This window comes from Pteropus vampyrus, unplaced genomic scaffold (genome assembly GCF_000151845.1).
Source record: "Pteropus vampyrus isolate Shadow unplaced genomic scaffold, Pvam_2.0 Scaffold55, whole genome shotgun sequence".
In the NCBI taxonomy this organism is placed as follows: Eukaryota; Metazoa; Chordata; class Mammalia; order Chiroptera; family Pteropodidae; genus Pteropus; species Pteropus vampyrus.
This window is the reverse complement of record NW_011888836.1, coordinates 2,225,942-2,251,925: the sequence shown is the minus strand read 5'-3', so window position 1 is coordinate 2,251,925 and position 25,984 is coordinate 2,225,942. Positions and strand designations below refer to the sequence as shown.

Below are 25,984 nucleotides of genomic sequence, written 5' to 3'. Positions count from 1 at the left end.
TTTTTTCTTTCAAGCATGCCAAGCTTGTTTCCATTTTAAGTTTTGGCAATTACTGTGCCTTCTGCTTGGAGTGTTCTTCCCCCAGATCTTTGCATGGCTGCCTTCTTCTTGACATTCAAATCTCTACTCAAATGTCACTCCTCACAGATGTCTTCCCTCCCATCCTACCTAAAGAAATACCCCCCACACATTCTTCTCTCTCCCTTTCTATTACATTATCCTATTTATTTTCTTTATAGCTTTTTAGCACTGTCAGTAATTTTTTTATTTTTCCCTATCATAAATGTTTTATATATTTTAATTACATTTAATTTTTATAAAATTGTTTTTCTTTTCTTAAAATGTTAAGTTACTTGAAAGCCGGGACTTAGTCTTGTTATTTCATTTCTGTGCATATAGTGATACACAGTAGAATTTGTACTGTGGATAATCAATAAATATTGATTGACTGACAAAGACTAGATACCCAATGTGCCCATTTTACATGGGGTAGAAAATTATATATACACGCATATACACATGCACACATTTTTATATAAATACATAGAACATTCTCTCCTAATATTATAAGTGGAATAACAAAGGACTTGGTCTTAATTTGGGCTTAAGTGAAGTTGTTTTAATAGATTAGGGGAAAAATGAAAAAAAAAATCAGTAGTTATGGATAGAATCTTAGGTAGGTATTTAGCTAAGCTGTTTAAAATTAGAAAGTACTCAATTATAAAGTTTCTTCTATTTTTCTTTAACGAAAATACTGATAAACCAGTAAACCTGTCAGGTAAACTTAGGGAAATAGGAGAATACTTTTAGCTCTTATTTTGTTAGCTATCTTTTATTAGCTAATGTTGCATTTTACAGAACAAATATTCAGATTTCTTAGGAGTTAAATAGCTTTGTTAGGATGAAAAGAAGGATACACCTATCCCAAGCATATTTTTCAGTGGACAAATATTAATGGTTTCAAAAATAAAGTTCCTTATACTTTGTTCCATCATAGCATTGCGTGTGGAAGGTTGCTCTCTTCTTAATAGCAGTCCTGTAAGATTGTATATTTTTAGAATGTTAAATTGAATCACTATGGAGAGTGACATTCAGTAAACATTTATTAAACATTTACTTGTGTATAGCATTCTGTTAAGTGCTATAGATGACCCAAAGATGATAAGATACTCAATGGAAACATTGGAATGTATTTTATACTTAATTTTTAAAAATTACACTTTTGAAGAGAGATTTGGTTCAAAGCTAGACAGGTTCTTGATTTTTATAGTTCTTGAAATACCATATGTTTTTCCAGAATGGTTTCACCTGAAGATTAGCCAGTGTTGATCGTTTTCATTATTTAAGCCAACAGTTATCCTTTTCTTTTCCTTCATCCATTCCATTTGTTTTTTAGTTTTCAGTGTTCCAGCAAGAACAAGGCTATGCCTCAACTGGACCTGACTGACATTGTTAGCATCATTTTCAGTATAAGCTTCCTTCGGGCTAGAACTGCAGCAGCCGGCCCAGACAACGAGAGGGAGGGGTGGTAAGGGAGGGTGTGCACAGGACTGTACTGAGGCATTTTCCCCTGGAGCTAAGGTTTTCAATCACAAGAGAAAATTGTCATTTATTAAATATTTAACGGCAGCTATGGTGTTTAGATGCTAGTAATTTCTATTAAAATTTTCTTTTCCTTTGCTAGAGTCGTTCCAATAAAGAAGATCCAGAACAGCTGAGATTAAAGCAGAAAGCCAAAGAGGTAGGACTTTCAAGTTACCATGTTTGTCTTTGTGTTTGAGGGAAGGCTGGCAGCTCTCTCCTGGCAATTAGGTCAGGGTTTATTTTGCTGTTGCATACCATTTGCAGAAGCCTTGGGGAAGGACAGGAACTGCTAAAGGCAAGGGCAGTACTTCAAATGAGGTCAATGAGTGATGTGCTCTCTTTTTAAAATTTATTTTCAAGGCTTAGGCCTGTCTAGAAATGGCTCTTTGTAAACTACAGCAGCACACTTGAAGGAATATAATGTGGGATTAAAAAAAAGAGAGAGAGAAACTTCTGAGATTTAGCATCTGGGACTGTACAATAGACTACATTTTTCCAGGGTAATTGTTCGTTTTGTAAATCTGATACTGCTTATAATTCTTTGGCTGGGAGGCGGTACTGGGATTTAGTTTTAAATGGAAAATGCCTCTGGCTTTTAATTTTCTGGGCCCAGCAGTTTTCTGTTCTGGAATGGAGCCCGTGTTTCACACAGTTCATGTTTAGCTGCAGGGGTTTTAGTTTATAGCTTAGACTGGTTAAGCTTTTACTCCCAGAGGCCTCTGCATAGCAACTGTAGAAATCAACAAATAAGTTCATTTATGTCTGCAGCCTCCTCTCAGTAGCTGACTTTTTACATTTCCCAATATCCATTTCCTGACTTTTCTAGCCCCAGAGAAAAAAGCTCCACTAATTGGAGCTTATTTTAATTGAGCCTTAATATTGGATCTCACTGGAGTTGCCCCCAGAGCTGCTGAGAACAGAAGGAAATGAAAGTACCTAAGGTTGAAGATGTGGTGTGTATATGGGTGTGTGTGTGAAAATTTTCACTTGACCTACAGATTCTTTTCCCTGCTGAATAAATCATCAAGCCTGTTCACATTTCTGATTAAGGATCTGACAGCAGACAATAATAAAGACAATTGAGGTGTGAGACGTGTGATATGAAGCTGAAGAAATTGGTTTCTATAGTTACTTGACTGATTTCATGCAATTTTTAAGGATCTTTGTACTAAATAAGAGTGATTTTCTGAGCAACCTTTTTCCTTAACTGTGCCTCTTGAACTATGAAATTTGTTGTTGCTTAACGTTGCTGCTTGGCTCCTAGGTGCCAGCAGCAGCAGGTTATTTATGAATGTTTTAAAGGCCCTTATTGTTTGGATTAATGTAGGGGCTGAGGCAAAACAAATGGAAATCAAGTAAGGTTCTTAAAATCAATGTGGTGTGTTTTCATAAAAATAGAGAAGGAAAACACATGAACTCTGGGTGGGAGGGCTTCTGGATTGGGATGAGGAGAACTGGAAAGGGGAAAACATTTAAAAAGGTTGAAACCAGAAGCATTTTATTTAAACAACAACAACAAAATTTCTCGTACTCATTTCTTTCCAGCAGAAAATTCATCTAAAATATTATCTAAAAAATTTGTATGAGAACTATGCCTATAATTCTTTATAAGCAAGCCTGGCTTGATGATAGATTATTTGGTGATGGGCAGCCTATTGTTGCTCTTAGTCATGGGTATCCCTCTTTGTTTTAATTAAGGACTGATGAAATACTTATACACTTTCTTCTAATTGCATCCCTTTTTTGGAAAATATATATCAGAAAGTTTACCCTTTTATCTTTAAATATCCTGTCTGTTCCTCCTTCATAAACCTTCATAAATAGCTGGGTCTTAGATTAATTTTTTCTTCAGGTTTGTATGAGATTGTTTTGTTTCTTTGGTTTTTCTTTTAATATTGTGTTTAATTATTCCCTGAAAGATGAAAGGTGGACGGCATTTTTCAAAAAAAAAAAGTAGGAGTAAATGTGAAAAAACCACTTCTCTTAATGAGAGCAGGTAATACCAAACCTTTTTTTTTCTGTCCCTTGCACCTCCATTTATTTCTTTTTCCTAGACTCAATATAATTTCCAAAATATTTTGAAAGTTTTTTAGTTGCTTCCTATCTTGAATCTTGTTGATTAAAAAAAGAATCAAATACATTGGTCCCGTTCCAAGAACAGGGCCACTCTGTATTAGTTATAAATGTTTGATAAAAGTAAAATGTTGCCATTTTGTCGTCCCCCTGCCCCCTAGAGCTCTTAATAACTTTAATGTTCTAAGGGGCTCTAATTTAGAATCAAACACACAGGGATACCATGTTTTGTTTAGTTGCAGAAATCATTGGCCCTATCTTAATATAAAGTTAAATTGTTTTCTTGTATGGTAATTTATAAAGTTATCATTTGGGATATGCTAATTGTTTCCCTGCAAGTAGAAAGTAGAAAGCTTTGGTTTGTGATTGTGAGTGAGTGAGTGAGTGAGTGAGTGAGTGAGTGTGTGTGTGTGTGTGTGTGTGTGTGTGTGTGTGTGTGTCGGTCAGTCTGTGTGTCTGTCTGTGTTTCTGTGTCTGTGTCTGGCTCTCTGGGAAGTTTTCTTTGTTCAGTTGTGAAAATCAGCACTGATTCCTTAAAGGTGCTTGATTTAAAATTGCTTTACTTTCCTTTTCCTACCCACCTATCATGCTGGTCATAGTAGAAAGATTAATGACTGTATTTTATGAATGCAGAGCTGTTTAGAGAAATTTTAGACTTTATTGATGCTGAGAAATGTTTCAGCCAATGTGTTTTTCACGTAAACATTATACAACTTGAATACTTTTCATACATAACTTTATAATCCATGTGTGCTTTTACCTTTTAAGGACTAGAGTTTTGATCGTGATCATTTCTCCTCTGAGTTTTCTTCTTTCTAATCCAGTTTTAGAGGATATTCATTTCTTTGCATTCTAGGTATAAGGACAAATTGTTAAATTTGGCCAGTTTTTATAAACATGTCTAATAATTTTTTTTCATCCTTCCTATTGACTTCTTTCAATTTTGCCATTCTTGTTTGGCACTTAAAAAAAATAGGCTGCCTTTGGGTTTGCCTCCAGCGCAGTCTCAATCCATTGAAGGAGCTCCTGCTGCATACTGTTCTTATTGACCTGACAGGTTATCTATCTATTTGAAAACCTTATTGTTGCCTGGCTAAAATGTCTGTGGATATTCCTGTAATTCAGACATTTTAGTTTCAACGTTAGGGCTTTTCCCCTTTTTCTGTTTTTGCCTGGAAAAAAAATATGTGGCTCTATTGTAACTTTATATTTTAAATATGGACACTTAATTTTGATCTTTAAAAATTTTTTCTAGATACCTTTTCTAAAATGCAAGTACTGACATTTTTCCATTTTGTCCTCTATTTGTGAAAGGTTTTAAATAGATTGCTAATTGCCAAATTCTAACTTCAAACAAGCAAGGGCATCTTTGTTAAATGCAGCTGCAGACTTGTCTGAAGTGTGTGCTGTGTGTCCTAGATTACCATCTAGCCTTCAATGTTTTCCTTTCTTACCACATCATCCAGAATTCTGTGGAGCAAGCCATCTGACCTTGCAGTTCAAACAGCCTGATTCCTTACACATTTGTTATATATATTGTGACCCTTATTTCCTTTTGAATATCTTTTTTCTCCCTTGGGAAATGTGAATTGAGTGTATCTGTGCACAGTGAGACAAAGAATTCATTTACTTTCTTTTTAACAGTTCCTAGCATTCCCACTTTCATTTGCAATAAAAGGAAGAAAAAGGAATGCAAGACATGTACCTGCTGGCACATTAGCTTCACAGTGCAACCTGTAGAAACTGGGCAAAAGAATAAGTATTAAATGATTAAAATGCATAATGGATTAGAAAACTTATACCCTGAAGTATGTAGGATTTTTGTTTATAGAAAATATAGGGCATAAAAACTCTTAAGTAGTACAGTTCTCCATAAAGCATTATTATGAAAGAAAAAAGATACTGAATAATAAGGCTTATTACTGATTAGAGAAATATATGATTTAGATATGAAAAAGTCAAGGTGTATTTTTAGAACAAAATTTAAAAAGATAGTCAGTGAAACATGACATTTAATGCTAACTATTAGAGCAACTTATATTTAAACTTTATACTTGTTCTTCATGAGCTAAACTGAAGCACTGGACGGGACAAAATGAAATTTGTCATTAAAAGTACTTTCTAGCAATTAGAATAATTTTGTGTGGAAGGGACATTCATAAAATGACTGGTTATAAAGAAATTGTATACTTAGCAGAGAAACATGCAAATGTTTCAAAGCATGAGTGGTCTAGGACAGTGGTTCTCAAACTGTCATGCATGAGAATCATCTGGGGGGCTTGTTAAAAATACAGATTGCCAGGCGCTACCCCAGAGTTTATGATTAGTAGGTTTGGATGAGGCCGGAGAATTTGCATTTCCAACGAACTTCCAAGTGATTCTCTTATCACTGCTGATGTTCTGGAGATTGCGCTTAGAATCATTGATCTTAAGAGGAGAAAGATGACCTTTAAAATCTATCACTTTTTAATTTTCCGTTGACTAAATGGCCAGAAAAAGGTTAAACAAAATACTGTGGTTTGGGAATCTGAGAGTTGGCATCTCGTTTAGTAACCATCTAATTACCTTTTCAGTAGGTTATTTCTTGGAACTGGGAAAGCTACACTAGGTTTTTTTCTTTTTAATGGATATTTTCATAAGAGAACTTTATTGGTTGTATCTCTTGATTAGTGTACCTTACATAGAAAAGTCAATATTTTATTTAGAGCTTCATCAGAAATGAAGATTCTCAGGCCTCGCCTAGACTTACTGTATCATAAACTCTGGGGTAAGCTCCTAGCCATCTGTATTTTTAACAAGCCCTCCAGATTATTCTCATGCATGCCAGTTTGAGAACCGCTGTTCTAAATGGTCAATGCTTTGAAACATCTGCATGCATCTTTAATTTTGAAGTATGGGATCTGTGTGTCTGAGAGACATGTTACCCTTTTGGTGGAAGAGATGTATATTATTTAAAAAAACAAACATTGAACTGGAAGTCAGGAATCTTGAATTCTAGCCTGCCATTATCTAGATATCACTTCGGGGACGTTAACTTTACCTGTTTGAGCTTACCTCAAGTGTCTTGTATTTTTAAAAGAATGTAACAGTACATGCTCTGCTTGTGTTATGCAGCTGTCATAATTTAAGGAAAGGTGAGGTATAAGAGGAAAAAACAGCAGCTTAAAAACATTAGCTAAAGAAACATTTTAAGATAGATGCCACCAAGCTCTTAAATGTAAGTTTGAGACTGACCATGGATATGTTAGTGTTTTTTTCCTTCCAGAGGATTGGAAAGAAGATTGAAAAGAAAAAAGAAAGGGCGAGAACTAAGGGAAAAAGCCTTTGTAATCTAATGTAAATACAGCACAAAAAATTTGTCTTAAACAATGTGTATATATATCAAGTATTATGTTTAAGTGCAAGGGACTAAGTATCTAATTGAGATTATGTGGGAAATGCTATTTTCCTGAAAGATAGGGATGGATTAGAAATGCTGACTAGCAAGGCATCAGAGTGTACATTGCAAATCCAAGAATTTCAGGTTTTCTGGACAGCGTACTAATATAAGAACTAGCCTTAGTGGTTGAGATAAAAAAAATATTCAGACCCTGTACTATTTTTTGGTGTAATGCCTGCTTAATTACTGTCTTTGAGGGGTTGAAAAAGATCCTGTGTTCCTTTTGTTGTATCCTTGAATTTTGGGTGAGATTAGGGGCGGGGAAAGGGGTGATTTTTTGATACCTTGTTTCTTTTTGGTTTCTTTGGTTCAAGATTCATCTGTTAATAGGGTTTGATGTGATATTGTTTCTTCTATAGTATAATATTTTGGGATTTAACCTTGCTTTCCGCAGTAAATTATAATAATTCTGAAGTGATTATGAGCATTGTTGAGATTCAGTTTGGTCAATTTTTCCAAAGCCTAGCTAAAATTCTCTTTAAATTTTTATTATTTTTTTTAAAAGTGTATTGTTTGGTGTTAGACTTTCATTATCTCTATGTACATTTAACCTTAATTGTGAAATCTAAGCAGGACATCATTCTTAATTCTTCCTATGCTGAATTCAAAACCTGGTGGTGTACTTCGTCTCATTTCTTTAAATTCTTAGAAATATTCCTATCTGGTAGCATTAGCTGATTTACATTGCTACTGATGTATTTATTATTGGACAGCACACATAATCCTTGCGAGAGGTATTAATTTACCAACTCAACTCTTTAATTTGCTTTATACCTTATTATCACTTTGCAAAAGTTTGTAGCAAAATCAGACTGAAAATGCTACCGCATTATATTTTTTGGATGGTTTGTTATGAAGGACAGCTCTGCTGTTGTCTTTTGTACTTTCAGTACCTGTATTTTTTTTATATCTTGCCTTCCTGAAGCATGGAAAAGAAACACATTTTTTTGGATTTTACATACTGTCAGTGTCATAATTGTCTAGATAATTTAGTCCTTCCTGTTAAATGTCTCTGTATCTGTTGAGAGTTGGCTCTTTGACACTTGATTTATTCATTCTTCATCTAGCTCCTGATTCTGCTAAAGCTTTTGGTTTTTATTTTCATTAATTTTTATTTTTGCAGTATATTTTGTTCTTGAAAACTATGTGTTTAGCATCAAGAAGTACTTCTGTTGAACTTCACCTCTGAGAGTTTGTGTGTTCTTTAAGATAATTTATTAATGTGGTTTGGGTCTTGATTAAAGTTGGTACTACCATGGTTGCACTTAAAAATGAGCAGAGACAAGTACTAAACACCAGGGATGGAATAGTCTTCAACTACTATTGCTTTGTTGCGCTATAGGGCATTGGCTTGAATTTTATGGACCTCTACTTAATATCAGAGAGACTGTGATAAGAGAAATGAAGTCTTCTGTCTTTACTACCCATAAAGGAATTAGTTCGGGTTCTCTCAAAAAAGAATGTGTCAAGCCTGTTAGGTCTTTTTGGAGCAAGATGTGTATTGCTGGTATAGGTGAGCAACCAGGCTTAAGTTTTATTAAACAAACTCTAGTTAGAATATAATACAATGCAAACCTGTTATCAGAATTCTGGTTAATCTAACATTTAAGAGTTCCAGTGACGATGGAGTTAAATTATTCCTCAGTGTTGTCTCTCCCACTGAATACAGATGTAAAACCTGGACAGAGTGCATGGAGCGGCTATTTGAGGGCTTTGAAAAGTAAATAATAGGCAAATTGGGGAGGATGAGAATTCAAAATATCACCAAACAAGTGGCAAAGTTGCCATCCACCTCTCCTACCCTCTGACTTTCCACTCTCATTCTTTCTGCTGCTTGACCCTAGACATGGCCTGAGTCGCAGAATTGTGCAGCAAAGCATGTTAACTAAAGCTCCAGTTTTCTGGCTGGAGTACCATAAAGAGGAGCCCCAGGGAACTGGAAATTTCTGGGAAGATTGTGGAAAGGGAAGAGCTCAGGAAAGAGTCCCATATCGTTGTTTTAAACTCCTACTCTTGAGCTACACATTTGCCATATGTAGATCTGATTCTAATCAGCATACCAAAGACTTTAAGAACTGAACTAACAAACCACTGCCAGGTCCTAAACTGACCACTGAGTGGCATGCTTTTGGGACAGATCCAAGTAGCATTGCAAAGGTTTTGAAAACTGATCTGATGTTGAAGTCACAGACCACAGAAGTCAACTTTGAACTTGTGGCCTAAAACTAACTGACCTGTTTTGCCTGCTAAAAACAACAACAGCAACAACAAAAAAAACAATTATCTAAAGGATTTAAAGAACACCCAGAGTCTTATAACATAATATTTGAAATATTCAGGATATGATACAATTGCTTGGCATGAAGAACCAGAAACATTTCTACTCTCATGGGAAGAAACGATCAACATGGAAACCCCAAGATAACATAGATGTTAGAATTATCTGACAAACACTTTAAAGTAGCTACTATAAAACTACTCCAAGAAGCAATTGAACACACTTTTGAAATGATTGGAAAAATAGAAAGTCTCAGCAAAGAAATAGAACATATAAAGGACAAAGGTCTAAAGTGGAAATTTTATAGCTGAAAGTGACAACTGAAACAAATCACTCACTGGATAGGCTGAATATCTGGAAAGAGATGGCAGAGGAAAGAGTCAGTGTGGACTTGAAGATGGATAAATAGAATTTACCTAATCTAAAAAACAGAGAGAGAAATAGATTAAAACAAAAAATGGAACCTCAGAGACTTGCAGGACAATAACCAAAGGTTTGACATTTGTTATTGAAGTCCATAAGAAGAGATAGAATAAAATGCTAAAAATTGTTTTGAAAAAAATAATAGCTAAATCCTCCTATCCCCAAATTTAAAGAAAGTCATAAACTGATAGATTCCAGAAGCTTAGCGAAACCCCCTCCCCAAACCGAACAGGATAATGACAAAGAAACTCTGGCTCATTCACATTACAGTCAAGCTCAGAAAACTAAAGACATACAAAAAATTTTGAGACTACCCTTAGAAAAGGATACTTTTCCAATAGGGGAACAGTAATTCAAATGACTAGATTTTCTGTCAGAAACCATGGAGACCAGAAGGAATTAGCAAAATATTTTTAAAGTGCTGAAAGAAAAGAACTGTCAACCAACACAGAATTCTATGTCCAGTAAAAGTATCCTACAGTAATGAAGGTGAAATAAAGACATCCTCAGATGAAGGAACATGAATACAATCTGTTGCCAGTAGACCTGCTCTAATATAATTGCTTAAGAAAGTTCTTCACAATAAAGTGAAATGATACCAAAGGAAAACTTAAACTATTTAGAAATGAAGAAGGAACAACAGAAATGGTATTACAGACTATTGTTCTGGTTGTTAATTTCTAAAAACATGTTTAATTGAAAGCAAAATTACAACATTGGCAGGAAATTTCAATGTATGTATATGTAATATATCAAACCAACTATAACAAGTGTGAATAAAAAGATGTGGGTAAAGTGTCTGTATTCCACTTGAAGTGGTAAAATATTAAATCTAAATAGACAGAAAATTAAAGTATGTAATTGTAATCTCTAGAGCAACCACTAAAAGTTTTTTAAAACTATATAAAGAGATATACCAAAAAAAAAAAATAAATTAAATTGAAGTAATAAAAATGTTTAAATAACCCAAAAGAAGTAAGAAAGGGGAAACAAATGAAAAACAGAGGGAAGAAACAAAACAAATAATAAAATGGTAGATCTAAATCCAAACATATCTAAATCATTATGTAAGTATAAGTGGTCTAAATATTCCAATTAAAAGATAGAGATTATCAGAATGGGTTTGAAAACTGTGACTGAACTGTATCTGTCTATAAGAAACTCACTTCAAATGTAGTAATATAGGTAAGTTAAAGGCTGGGAAAAATACTTTTGTTAGAAAAAAAGAAAGTTTTAAAGTCAATAATCTAAGCTTTTACCTTAAGAAACTGGAAAAAGAGCAGTATACATCCAAAGCAAGCAAGAGGGAGGGAAATTACAGTAAAACACAGAAATCAATGACTTATAAACAGAAGGAATGAAAGTCAAACCAAAGCCGGTGCTTTGATCAACAAAATTGATAAGTCTCTATTAAGATTGATAAGGACAAAAATACATATATCACCAATATCAGGAAGCAAAAGATGGGAAATCATGATAGACTACAGATGTCAATAGGATAAGAAGGGAATGCAGTGAACAACTCTATGCAAATAGTTTGACGATTTACATGAAATGACCGATTTCTCGAAAAGCACACACTATCGAAAGTTGGCCAAGATGAAGTAGATAGAGCCTCAATAGTTCAATAATTTTTAAATAAATTGAATTTATAGTTAAAACCTTCCAATAAAGAAATCTCTAAGCACAGATCATTTTACTTAATTCTTCCAAACATTTTCAGAATTATTACCACTTCTACTCAGTCTCTTCCAGAAAGTAAGAGAAACTCTTCTAATTCATTTTATGAAGGCAGCATTACCCTGACACCAAAACCAGAAAGACATTACAAAACAAGAAAGCTATAAACCAGTATTTCTTATAAACATAAATGTAAACCTCCTCAAAAAAATATTAGGAAATCAAATCAGTGATATATAAAAATAATATATCATGACCACGTGGAGATTACCCCAGGAATGCAAAGCTGTTTTAATATTCAAAAATCAGTCAATAGAATTCACTATATTAACAATCAAAGAAAGAAAAAACGTGATCATATGAATTGATGCAAAAATCCATTTGACAAATTTCAACACCCATCAATAATAATACCTCTCAGTACTCTAGGAATAAAAGGGACTTCCTCAATCTGATAAAAGGAAGCTATTAAAACCTTACCACTAATATTTTTCTGAAGTTATTGCCCCAATCTAATACCCATCTGACATCATACATAGTTATTACACTATTATTGACTATATTCTCTATTCTGTACTTTATATCCCCATGACTACTTTGTAATTGCCAGTTTGCACTTCCTACTCTCTTCCCCTTTTTCACCTATTCCCCCAACCCCCTTCTTTTTGGTAACCCTAAAAATGTTCTCTATATATGAATTTGTCTGTTTTGTTTGTTTATTTTGTTCTTACTTGTTCCACAAGTAAATAAAATCATATGGCATTTGTTTTTCTCTGACTTATTTTACTCAGCATAATACCCTTTAGGTCCATTCATGTTGTTGTAGATGGCAAGATTTTATATTTTATGGCTGAGTAATACTCCATTGTATATATGTGCCACCTCTTCTTTATCCATTTATTCATTGATGGGCACCCAGTTTACCTTCATATCTTGGCTCCTGTAAATATTGCAATGAACATATGGATACACATGTCCCTTCAAAATAGTATTTTGGGTTTCCTTGGATAAATACACAGAAATGAGATTATTGGATCCTTCTTTGTCTCTTGGTACAGCCTTTGTTTTAAAGTCTTTTGTCTAGTATAAGTATTGCTACTCCAGCTTTTTTTTTTTTTAGTTCTATTTTTATAAAATATCTTTTTCCATCTCTTTACCTTCAATCTATATGTGTCTTTTATCTGAAGTGAGTCTCTTGTAGACAGCATGTGTCAGGTTGTTCTTATCCATTCAGCCACCCTATGTCATTTGGTGCATTTAATCCATGTGCATTGAAAGTAATTGTTAATAGATATGTAGTTATTGCTATTTTATTATTCATATTTTTTATTTTTTTTTCTTCTTAACAAAGACCCTTTAACATGTCTTTTAATACTAATTTGGTAGTGATGAACTCCTTTAGCTTTTTCTTGTCTGGGAGGCTCTGTCTGTCCTTTGATTTTAAATAATAACTTTGCTGGATAGTGTAATCTTGGTTGTAGGTCCTTACTTTTCGTCACTTTGAGTATTTCGTGCCAGTCCTTTCTGGCCTGCAAAGTTTCTGCTGTAAAAGCAGCTGATATTCTTATGAGAGCTCCCTTATAGGTAAATTAGATGCTTTTCTCTTGCTGCTTTTAAGATTCTTTGTCTTTAACTTTTTTGATGTGTGTTGGTGTAAGCCTCTTTGGGTTCATCTTGTTTGGGACTCTCTGTGCTTCCTGGGCTTGTATTCTGTTTCCTTCACCAGGTTAGTGACATTTTTGTCATTATTTCTTCAAATAGGTTTTCAATTCTTTGCTCTCTCTCTCTCTTCTTCTTCTGGTACTCCTATGATGTGAATGTTGGTATGCTTGATGTTATCCCACAGTCCCCTTAAATTATCCTCATTTTTTGGATTCTTTTTTCTTGTTGCTGTTCTGATTGGGTGTTTTCTGCTACCTTATTTTCTAAATTGCTGATTCGATCCTCTGTTTCATGTAATCTACTGTTGATTCCCTCTAATGTATTCTTCATTTCAGTCATTTCTGACTGGTTCTTTTTTATGTGTTCTATCTCTAAGTTCTTACCAACTTCATCTACTCTTCCCTTAAGTTAATTGAGCATCCTTATATCCGGTGTTTTGAACTCTGTATCTGGTAGATTGCTTATCTCCATTTTGTTTTAGTTCTTTTCCTGGAGATTTGTTCTGTTTTTTTTTTTTCATTTGGAACATTTTTCTTTGTCTCCCCATTTTAGCTGCTTCCCTGTGTTTGTTTCTATGTGTTAGGCAAAGCTTCTATATCTTCCAGTCTTAGTAGAGTGGCCTTATTTAGTAAGTGACCTGTGGTTACCTGAGCCAGTTCTTCCAGGTGTGTCCCTTGTGTGGGTTGTGTGTGCCCTCCTGTTGTAATTGAGCCTTTGTTGCTGTTTGCATGTCAATAGAAGGGATTAAACCTCAAGCTGATTGGTTGTGAGGACTGGCTGTGACTACCGTGAAGGAGCTATTGTGCAGGAGCTGATCCTCTGGAGCAAGATTTGCTTTAGCAGGGCTCTCTCTGATGCCTGCCCAGTCTGTCCTTTGGATGTGTCATTTGTGGAGGCGGTTGGATGGTGGTCTGGTGTGGTCTGAAGGTTGTCACTGGATATGTTGGTTCTGGGATCTCGTTGGAGGGTCTCCGTTGTTGTCCAAAGTCAGCTGCTGTCTGTGCCATGCCTAGGGCCAGTTAGTATGTGCTACAAAGTGATCTGCAGATGGTCACTGCTTGTGCTGGGCTTGGAAGTGCCTGGGAGAGGCTAAGCTGTGAACCGAGGCTGGCTGCTGCTAGTGCCAAGCTTGGGGCTGCTTAGCAAGAGCTACAGGGCACACTGAGGCCAGTGCTGTTTATTTGGGGTTTACGAACCTTTGCGAGATTCTAGGAAAGTCTGTCTGCAGCTTGAGCCAAGATAGGCATTTTGTATGGAAAAGCCACCGGAAGTGGCTCAGGTGGGGTGAGGCCTCAGAATCACCGGGGCAGGGCAAACAGTGTTAACTACGTTGATAAACATAGGTTTCTACCCTAACTTTTATCTGGGAGAAAGCTGCCCCTCCAGCCCTTGCCCTGAAGCCAAACAATTCAGTTCTTCCCCATATGTCCCTGGCACCCTTCACACTGCTGTCACAGCTCTGGAGCTCGCAGCAGGTGAATCCATCAACAAGTAAGTTCATATGCGGAACCTTTAAAAGGAATCCCTGGGTCTCCAGCAGCCCTCTATCTTACTCAGCCACTATCTCCACTGGTTTTTACAGCCAGAAGTTATGAGTATTTCTCTTCCAAGCACTGGGACCCCTTGCTCCTCAGGAGGGACTTCTGCAGCTGAGATATCCCTACCAATTTTTAACTGCCATACATGGGTTTGGATCCTGTTCTGAGTCTCTGTCCCTCCTACCAGTCTCCACATGGCTTCTTCTGTATACCCTTAGTTATAGGACTTCTTTCCGCTAAACTTCAGGTGATTCTCAATGATGGTTGTTTTGTAGATTGGTTGTAATTTTGATGTGGTCATGAGAGGAAGCAAGCACAGTGTTTATGTACTCTACTATCCTTACTGGAACTCATAACATCATTCTTAATGGTGAAAGACTGACAGCATTCTTTCAGATTAGAAAAAGGCAAGAATGTCTGCTTTTATCACTGTTATTCAACATTATATTATAAGTCCTTGCCAGTACAATAAGGCAAGAAAATGAAATAAAAGGCATATAGGTAGACGGGAAGAAATAAAATAAGTTGTTATTTCGTTATTTCTTAAGTATTTCTTTTATAGTGCCAAAATTTTAAATTTGATGAAGTTCAGTTCATCAAAAGAAAAAAAATTTTTTTTAATGGAACTAGTTTGAGTGTCAAGAACTAAGAACTCCTTGCCAAGCCCCAAGTTATGAAGATTTTCTCTTCTGCCTTTTGATAGAAGTTTGTAGTTTACATTTAGAGTTAATTTTTATGTAAAAGGTGAGGTGTTGAGGTCAAGATAGTTTTTTTTTTTTGCTTGTAGATGTACAGTTGCACCAATATTTGTTGAAAAGATTGATTTTTCAATTGAATTGTTTTCCACAAAATCAATTGGCAATATTTATATGGATCTATTTATCAGTTCTCTGTTTTGTCTCATTAATCTATGTGTCTGTCCTTTGTCAATACCACATTGTTTTGATTTCTGTAACCTTACAATAATTCCTAAAATTATGCATAGTAATTCTTCCAATTTTGTATACTTTTTTGAAAACCAACTTAGCTTTTCAGTTCCTTTGCCTTCCCATATAAATTTTAGAATCAACTTATTCATATCTATAAAAAATTGATAAATCTGTAGATCAGTTTGGAGAGAATTAAAATTTACTGTGTTGACTCTTATAATCCATGAACACAGTATGTCTCTCCACTTACCTATTTTCTTTTCTTACTTTTATCTTCGTTTTGCGATTTATAACATACAAATATCTGTACATTAGATTTATACTAAGTATTTCATTTGGTGAGGCACTATAAGTGGCATTTTTAAAAACTAATTTTTCCAAATGCACCTTAATGGTATTTAGAAATAGGATTATTGTATATATTGACCTTGCATCTTGAAACCTTGTAAAACTCATTTATTAGTTATAGGAGGATTTCGATTTTCAATTTTTTGTAGCTAACTTGAGGTTTTCTGTGTAGGTAATCATGTCTTTTGCAATCCTGTTTCCAAACCTCTAACTCAATGGTGGACTGTTTTTACTGAACTGAGCTTCATCTTCATCCACTGTGTGTGCCAAGTCTGCATTAATGCACAGAACTTCCTTCTGTTCCAATTAAAAATGCCTAGTTTTTCCATATTGTGCTGGACGAGATACATTTGTTTTTGAGAAAGTTAATTGTAAATATAGGGCCAATCAAAACTATATTCAGTTTGATTTTTGCTAGAGTTTTGAAGAATCTTCTACCATATCATGTGTGAAATTTCAGAAAACCAAAGTTTAATTTGCAGAGTGGGAGAAAATGTTTTACTACACAGGGAGAGAAATTTGAGGTCAATTTTAAAACTTTTTATTTGGTGTGACTATCTTGCAAATACCATTTCTCTACAGGGGATGACTTTAAAATATAGCTTGTTTGATTTGTGCTGCAGGGTAGATTAACTAAAATCATATTTTGTCACCTAGAATTTCAGGATGTGACAGCATCGGACTCTAAAACCATATATTTGATTTAAAAGGTCAGCATCAACAAAAGATAGTTTACAGCTAAGTAAACACACAGTTTAGAAGATGGATAACTGCCCTGTAATTTGTAGAGCAAATGGAAATGGTTCTTAATTCATTTTCTTTAGTGTTTTCTGCTTTACCACAGATTCAGTTAATTATGGCTTATTCTTTGTCATCATCTAAAATAACCTGAAGTGACCTTTACATTATATTTCCTAGAGACTGCTTGTTTCATCACATACTATTTCCTATTTTCATCCTGCTTTTTTTTTAATATGTTAAATATTTTTTTAAATATGTTAAAAATTTGATTAATGCTCTTTTAAAAGAATGTGTGTGTGTGTGTGTGTGTGTGTGTGTGTGTGTGTGTAAAAGGCTCCCCAGTAGGTTACTTTCAGTTGACTGTCTTGAAGTCTGATCCTGTTTGAATATTTCTTTAGTAACCAGGGTCAGGTTCTTTCTTCCTTTCCCTCCATCGTAATAAGATTTTGGTAGGAATTGAACATTCTTCCTCTTCTGGAAAAGCTTAAGGATCTGTGTAGTGATATTTTATTTTGACTTCCTCACTTTGTGTTTTTTTGTTTTTTTGTTTTTTAAAGAATACCATTTGACACTTACCTGCTTTGGTAAAATGATACTGTATTTCATGCTTTTATTTTTCAGTTTTAATGTCTTATTTCTCTGACTTTTAGTGGTGTATCTTTCATTAATACCCCTGTATAGTTTAGTACCTACATACTAAAAAATTATACTCTGCAGATTTGGTCATTTTGGATTAAGAATGATGAAAGCTATACAACAAAACAGTGCTAACTCACTTTCAGTTTTTGGCATGAAGAGATACAGAGTAAATCCATGAGAAAGTGTGCTGTATTAAAAAGGTTTATAATGAGAACACTTGCCTCTGAGTTCTTTTTTTCCCTCTTAATATTTGTGTGACCTTTATGAAGTTTTTCTAAACTCTTAGAGCCTCACTGTCTTCCTTAGTAAAAAAAAAGCGGCGGGGGGGGGGGGGGCGGGGAGGAGAGATGAAGTATATATATAATTTCCATGTTATAACAATTAATATGTATCTTTCAGTGTGGTTGAGTTGAATGAGTTAATTTTTAGAGCAGTGCTTTGTAAATCATACAGCACTGAATTGTTTCCTGTAAAATATTAAAAATTGTCTTTATTTTTAATCTTAAAAGGTTGACAATAATTTCGACAATTTCTCTCCAATTTACTGTTTAATTTATTCTTCATGCATTTCTTACCTCTGACTAAACTAAGAGATTAAGTTCTAGATGCCTTTCTTCTTTTTCCTCTACTCTGTACTTCTTCCTTACCTAAATTCTGCTTCTTAGAGGTTCAGAGATTCAGGACTAAAAGTTTGTTGGAGTAAATGAATCAGGAAATGATGTGCCTTTGGATGTTAGGAAAGACTAATGTCTGTTTTACACTATAGCTTATTTGGTGAGGAACATAGAAACAGGCTTAGAGATCAGTTTCATTCCTCCTCTGAGCATGACTGTGTGTAAATGTTGCTTTTTTTTTTTCATTCCATCTTCTAGTTACAACAGTTGGAGCTTGCGCAGATACAGCATAGAGATGCTAACCTTACAGCTCTTGCAGCTATTGGACCAAGGAAAAAGAGACCACTAGAATCTGGGTCTGGAAATGAGGTATTGAAACAATGTTTGTTATTTTATTTTTCATGTCAAGAAAACAAGCAAAAAGGAACAAAGACATGCAAATAGTTTACCGCACCTTGCACACTATTGCTGCCAAATACTTATGAAAATTCCCCTTTGCTTATTTTATAAAATCTTAAATATTTGATTGGTTTGATAAAAATATATCACCTTGAACTTTACTCCTACATATTACTCATTTTATAATTCTTCCTACCCACCCCCATCTCTAGTCATACTGAGTCTATCTCAATTTTTTATTCCGTGCATTCTTTCTGGTAGTTCCCTGTAATCCTCTCCCCGCTATGTATCTAAATCCAGTGTGTGTATTAAGATTGACTCTGTCTTATTTTTTCCATGAGCCCTGACTATTCTTTCCCACATTGAATTCTCCTTTTCTGAGTGCATAATATGTCTGCATAGCATTAATTATTCTCTATACTCTGTATGCATATTTTTTTCTATGAGATTTTAAACTTCTTGAGCAAGACTATAATCCTATTTTTTTTATATCCCCCACAGAACTAGGCACATATATACTCAATAAATATTGTTAATTGTTTAACACCCAGGAAGGATCTCACTTGCATCTTTAGGGCAATTATTTGATATTGTTTTAGGTTTTCAGTTTGATCATCAGGGCTGAGATAGAGGTACGGTAAGAGCCCTTAGATAGGGTCAGCAGTGAGAACTGCAGCTTTTCTGTTCTGCTCTGTAAGATTGAAGTGTGCTTTGAGACAGGCGCTTTCACAGCATTGACCCTTAACATTGACAGTTCCTAAATGAATGACATCTCAGTAGAAGGGTCTTTAAAAACCTAGTTATTTTTCATTATAAATGTAATGAATGCAGTGTGTTTACCTGCAAAAAAAATAGACAATATAAAATGTTTGAAAAAAATAAACGTTTACGCCTTATAGATTTCCAATCTCCCATCCCCCGTCCAATCAGTTGTAACCGTTAAGGTTTTCACATAGCCTTATAGAAATTTTTGGAATGTAGGCACATATCTCATACGCATTCACAAATCCACGTTTGATTTTATTTTTACTTAAATGTAGTTAAACTATACTTATTGTTCTTCCCTTAATATTTTCCCACCTTTCCATAATCTCCCTCCATATATAATTTATCTCTGTACTTTTAAAAGTATGACTATGGTCAACTTGCTGTATCCATGGAGACTGCATCCTTGAATTCAACAAACTGTTCATTGAAAATATTCGAAAAAAAAGTTACATTATTGCTGATGTGTATTATATAGTTAGGCCTATGAAAGTTCTGTTTGTACTGAACGTGTACAGACCTTTTTCTTGTCATTATTCCATAAATAATACAATATGACAATTTACATAGTATTTACATTGCATTAAAAGTACTCTAGAGATTATTAAAGTATACGGGAGGATGTGTGATGGTTGTATGCAAATGATATGCCATTTTATATAAGAGACTTGAACATCTATCTGTGAGGGTCCTGGAACCGATACCCTGCGGATACCAAGGGAGGACTATACTGTGTTTAGATAAACATAATTTATCCAATCAGTTCTCTAATGGGCATTTAGGTTGTTTGCATGTTTTTGCTTTTATTGCCTCAGAGAACATTCTTGTACCTATTGTATGCTTGTCTAAGTAACTGTAGGCTAATTCCCAGAAATGGAATTCTTGGATTAAGGCGTATGCATACTAGGAAAAACTTTTTGGACAAATGCAAACATATACAAAGAAAGAGTGAGTGAAAGATAATGAATCCCTGTTTACCCACCACCCTGCTACAACTACTATAAATGTATTCCTAATCTTGTTCCATTGATATTCACACCAATTTCCACAGGTAAGTTTTACAGTCCTTTGGTTATTTTAAAGTCAATCCTAGACCCATTATTGTTCTATTCATAAGTATTATTTGCTGCTTTTGATTTTTGATAAATATTTTTAAATCACCCTCTGAATAAGTTTTATCAGTTTTTATACTCATTTCATGCCAATTCTCCTACACTCTCATTAACACTGGGGATAATCTTTGCCATCTGTTTGAAAATGCAATTTTTAATAATGTTTAAATTATGAGTAGAATCAGGCATCTTTTTCTATATATATTGGCACTTTCAATTTACTTTTTCCCACTGAGATATATTTTTTAATTGATTAAGAAAATGCTTCATACCACACTCTACATTTCAGTTTTCTGGGCATTATTCATCTAAAAGTTTTTATTTTCATTTTTAAAAAATGAGTTCTTGTTTTTGTTTCCTGGGCTTTTATTGTATTTAGAAAGCTTTTTGCTCCCTTAATTGAGATATAATTGACATTTAACTTCATATTATTTTCGATGTATAATATAATGATTTGATATATTGTGTTTTATGAATTAATCACCACAGTTAAGTCTAATTAACATTCATCACCACACATAGTTACAATTTTTCTTTTAAGAACTTTTAAGATTTACTCTCCTAACAATTTTGAAAGGTATAATACAGTATTATTAACTGTAGCTACCATGATATATATTACATCCCCCTTTTATAACTAGAAGTTTGTACCTTTCTTGATTAGAATTATGTTAGTACTTTTAACATTTTACTTTTTAATTGCAAATGTTTGATTCATTCAGAATTTCTTTTGAATGAGAGATGAGATATGGATTTTGCTTTATTACCTCAGTTCTTCCCCATTCTCCCCCAGGTTAATAAATCATTCCAACACTATTTACTCAGTCATTCTTTCTCCGCTGATTCAAAATGCCACCTTTATCACACACAGTTTTGTTTCAAATTCAAATTCCCATATATATTTGAATTTGTTTCTATATACTCTGAGCCAGTGCTATTTAATAGATCTTTCTGTGATGAAAATGTTCGGTGTCTGTGTTGTCTTGAATAGCTGATGTGGCTGTTGAGCAAATGAGCTGTGGCTATGTGATTGAGGAAATAAAGTTTTAATTTTTAAAAATTAATATAAATTCTATTAGTTCATGTAGTGAACATCTGTTGTTCTGCCTACTCAGCATTCATTCTTTTTTTTTAATTACAACACATCATTTTTGGGGAGATGGTGAGGATACCCTTACCAGTTCCCAGCCATTTGCTTTGATGGGGATGTTTTTGGCTTCAGTATGAGAAGGAGCCTTAGGTCAGGCTCTCAATTCCAGAACTTTGGCCAGAGCTGATGGAATTACTGCCCAGAATTAGTGCAGGTCTGGAGTAGCTAAAGGGCACAGTGGGGAGAGGCCCTAAAAAAAACAAAACAAAACAAAAAAAACCTTACTGTAAATTTTAATAATCACTTGCAACCAGTAGCTACTGTATTAATGCCACAAGAGTACTCTATTGATGTGTATCTATCTATGGCTATTGATTATACCATCTTAATCATTTTTAGTCTTTTTTGTTATACCATCTTAATCATTTTTAGTGTACAGTTCAGTAGTGTTAAGCATATTCACATTTTTGTGCAACATAGCTCCAGAACTTTTTTATCTGGCAAAACAACTCCCCACTTTCTTTCCCCAGCCCCTGGTCACCACCATTCTACTTTGATTCTGTGCATTTGACTACTTAGATGTCACAGTATTTGTCTTTTTGTTATTGGTTTATTTCATTCCGCCTAATGTCCTCAAGATTCTGGATCTTAATACTGTATATTTATAAATATGGTAAAAACTAGTCCAGTAGAGAGTTTTTTATGTTTCTACTTCTCTGGCACAGGATGATCCACTGCCCTTTATTTTTGGTCTGTTTGTATTTCAATGCGTGTAAATATTTTATTAAAACTGGGACATGCTATTTCAGCATTAAGCATGTTTCCATATATATGGCCTATTTAGCATACTTTTTTCTTTTGTGGCAAGAGTAGTTATTTGTATTTTTTTTTATCTACATAGTTGTTATTATTTATAATATTACAACACCTGAAAAAAGTTACAGGGATGTCTACGTTCCTGTCTTATTTTTCTATATGATATCATTATACGACCAATTCTGTTTAAATGTTTGCTTTGTGGGGGAGCATCATAGCATGAGGGATGAGTACATGTGCTTTGGACTCAGATCTAGGTTTGATTCTTCACTCTCTAAGTTTTATAACTTTTGACAAGTTCTTTGAACCTCACAGTTCAATTATCCCCATCTGAAAAATGGGTGTAATACCTGCCTTATAATGTTTTAGGGATTAGATTATATAAAGTGCTTAATTAGTTCCTGGCCTAAAGTACAGGCTTAATAAACTACCATTGTTGTCATCATAGTAATAGTACCATTATGTTAGCTTTTAATAGTATTCATAAGTAGTACTAGTGGTCCATAATAAATTCGAAGTATTATCCATTAATCTCTTCAGAGCTTCTCTTCTTTGTCTCATTTGAGGTTGTCACAAACTTTAGAAACATTAAGCATTTTCTGGTTTATAATAATCAGAGAGTTTTAAGTGTTTTCATTGCTTGTATGTTTGAATCTGAGAAGGTTCATAGGGTGGGGTATGAAAGAGAAATGCGCTGTTGGTGTTCAAACAGTGATAAAAATCAGTTTATGTGATTTATCAGCATCAAAATGCAAAATTGTTTTTAAATTTCAACCAGATGTGTTCTAACTTGGATATAAGTATATTGAAGTGTTGTTTGCTTGGTGCTTCTTCAGATTTGAGAATTTAGGCATGTATATTTTCCCTGTATTTTCTGGACTTTAAACTTATACAGTTGTCAGACTTACTGAATTATTCAACAGCCAGTACTTTAAGCAGTGCCAACCTGAATTGAAAACATCCATTTCTTTAATGAGCTGGTGACATTTTAATACAGTACTTATTTTGAAATTAGCAGAAGACTACTATCTTTTTTGTTGATTTTTTTTTAATGGTGTTTTAACTTTAAAGGCAATTGTTTAAAAATGGGAAACTAGAAAAAAGTCTGTTGTATGCTTTTTCAGTCTTTAAGAATACTGATGATTTATTTGCCTCTCCAAGCTTAAATTACATTAGTCAAGATTGTTTAAAGCCCTTTATTCACTTGTTTTATTCCCTCTCAATGCAAAGATGACATGTGAACCATTGTATTTTTAATATTCTGCACCTTGGAAACCAAGGCTTTAGTTTTTGTTGGCTTTTTCTAGATGGGAACCTGAAAGCTTAACTCTTTCACTTAAATTTGCTATTCTAAGCATATAATCCCATAGGAGAGAGAGGTAGAATCTAGTTCTTTGTAGAGTGACCTCTTAGTTCATATGCAGGTTTTGTTCTACTGCTGGGGAGAGCTTTTAGTTTGGAAGGTTGAGTAGAATGATAATGATTTTAAAAATACTGAAATTCAGAAAATTAAGTTTAGTACCTTTAGCATTCATTGATTACCATTTTTGCATGTAATAAATCAACAATAATAATAAATTTGGAGAAATTAGTTGTAGACTTCATCCTTTAGTGTTTTTTTTCTGTTATGTAAAACAAAGCAAAAATGTTGCTTTTTGTCCTTAAAAAGATTTTTATGTTTGTACAATATATGTATTAAACTAGCCTCTTACAGATTTATATTTGATAGTCTCAGAAGTCTTTGTAAAGTTGAATAGCATCAGCCGCCGTCTCCTCATTATTCTGGCCAAAAGCAACAGGTACTAGTTATCATTTTGAACCAAATATTTATACCATAAGCCTGTTGGCTTTAAGGGAGGGATATAGTTAAAATTTACTACTTAGAGTACTTGAATTGGTCCTTAATTTACTGCTGAGGTTTGAAGTTGTATATAAGAATATGTATATATGAAGTTAGTTTTTAACTTAATATAGACTATACAGATACTTTAAGATTTATAGTATTTATATGTGTGCATATTGCTTAGGTGATGTGTTTGGGGTCCTTTGGAATATTAAGACATTAATAACTTTACTTTCTGTCTTAATTTTAGATCCTTGGATGAGAAAGCATCTTTTTTCCATATTAGCAGTACTTTCAAAGAGTTCATGTAACTTATTAAATGATCCAACATTCATAACAAGTTTCATTAGTTTTGTTGAATGTAAAGATGGGTTTTCTTTTAACCATGTAACATCTAAAAAATCATATCTTTAGACATAAAATCATATCTTTTTGGAGCTTTGAAAGTACAAACTTTAGAATGTCAGCATGCAGTTTTAATGCATTTTTCCAAACAAGTGAGGCCTCCTGAGAACATTTAATTAGTCAATTGGCTTGAAAATCCTGGTATTTCTTTAAAAAGTAAGTGGTTACAGTACCAAATCAGCTACATGTTGATTATAGTATTCATGTGTCCAATATGTATTGCTTAAAATAGTGTTCATTTGCTAACCAAAACAAAGAAATTATCATGTGTATAAATATATGCTCTTTCCATCTAGAAGTAGGTTAGAGTTTACCTTGTATAATTTTAACTTTTAGAGACAAGAGGAGAAAGGGCTTTTATGAAACTTTATTTAGCAATAAATTAGACTATCTGATTGAAGATCAGTTCTACTTTCAGACAAATGTATTTTTTCCACAGTAGAATTTTATTTCAGAAATGAATGTTAAATATTGATAACAATTTTGCTCTTTCTCCTCACAATTAAGGGTCCATTCCTAAAATGCATTTCTTCTGTACTATGCTTTTTTGTGTGCCTTGAAAATAAGGCATTTCATATTGGGCATTCTTGTAGTGTAAAAGTAATAAATGCATTGTATTTTGAATAAAAATTTCCTGAGCTTTGATATATAACAAGTATATGACAAGGTTTGAATTAGCTAAGAAGAAATAATTTCTATTAATTTGGCAAATTTATATTGAATGCCTGCTCTTTTGAAAAATTTACTTTCATTCTTATGAAAAAGAAAAATGTTTATAGTCATTTTCATAGACAGCCAGAGATTTCACCTGGGCCACTAATTTTAATATATCTGAGAAGAAATTTATCAGTCAGAGTTAGTAGTACAAACATTCTCTCTCTGTTCATCATGATTTAATATTATACCCTTAGTGTCTTAGGATGTCATAGGTACTCAATAAAAGAATTGCTTAATGGGATCCCAGAACTGCCTCTGGGTTTTTGAAGAAATCTGTGTAGTAGGTAGCTATTTTTCCTCCGCTATGCTAATCCTTACAACAGTATTCCCTCTTTCCCTCCCATTTATTTCTGTGCTTTGATGGTGTGCCCCTTCTGTGAAGTGAAAGTCAGCTAGTTAAGTGCTAGGTAATGATGCACCTATCTTTTAAAACAAGCACAGAAAGCACTCAGCAACAGCTTCCTGCTCACAGCCAAAAAATGAAGTCTGGAGGAAGATGGGATATCTTGCAAAGGGCAGTAATTGTCCTAAGGGAGTGTTTTGTCCAAGAATGGATGATACTCTGATGTGTGTGTCTGTACCAGGTAAGGGGAAAAGTCATGAGACAGAGATGGAGTCTCTTGCTTTGTCTTCTTCAGAGAAGATGATGTTAGGAATTTCTGGACTTAATTATTTTCTCCATTATTGCCTTTTCAAGAATAATTTCAGCATGGAGAGCAGGGTAGGGCTTCTAAAGTATACCACACATTTCTTTGTGCCTGGCAGAAAATATTATTTTGTTTTTATTTCTTGACTTCTCTTCACTATTTCTACCCACCTTTATATAAGGATAGTTATATAGAATTGTTAAAACCAGAGCTCTTTGGAATATAATATTTAGGTTAGATTT

The 25,984-nt window shown here is 34.0% G+C and overlaps 1 protein-coding gene across 3 annotated transcripts in view; it reads left to right on the top strand.

Moving 5' to 3' along the window:
- Window positions 1–25,984, top strand: part of TAF4B (TATA-box binding protein associated factor 4b) — a 113,919-nt gene that overhangs the window by 74,739 nt on the left and 13,196 nt on the right. For all 3 annotated transcript variants that reach the window (XM_011360402.2, XM_011360399.2, XM_011360400.2), the window contains 2 exons: window positions 1,685–1,741; window positions 18,207–18,317. In XM_011360402.2, coding sequence (XP_011358704.1) covers window positions 1,685–1,741; window positions 18,207–18,317 — 168 coding nt within the window. The remainder of the gene's footprint in view (window positions 1–1,684; window positions 1,742–18,206; window positions 18,318–25,984) is intronic.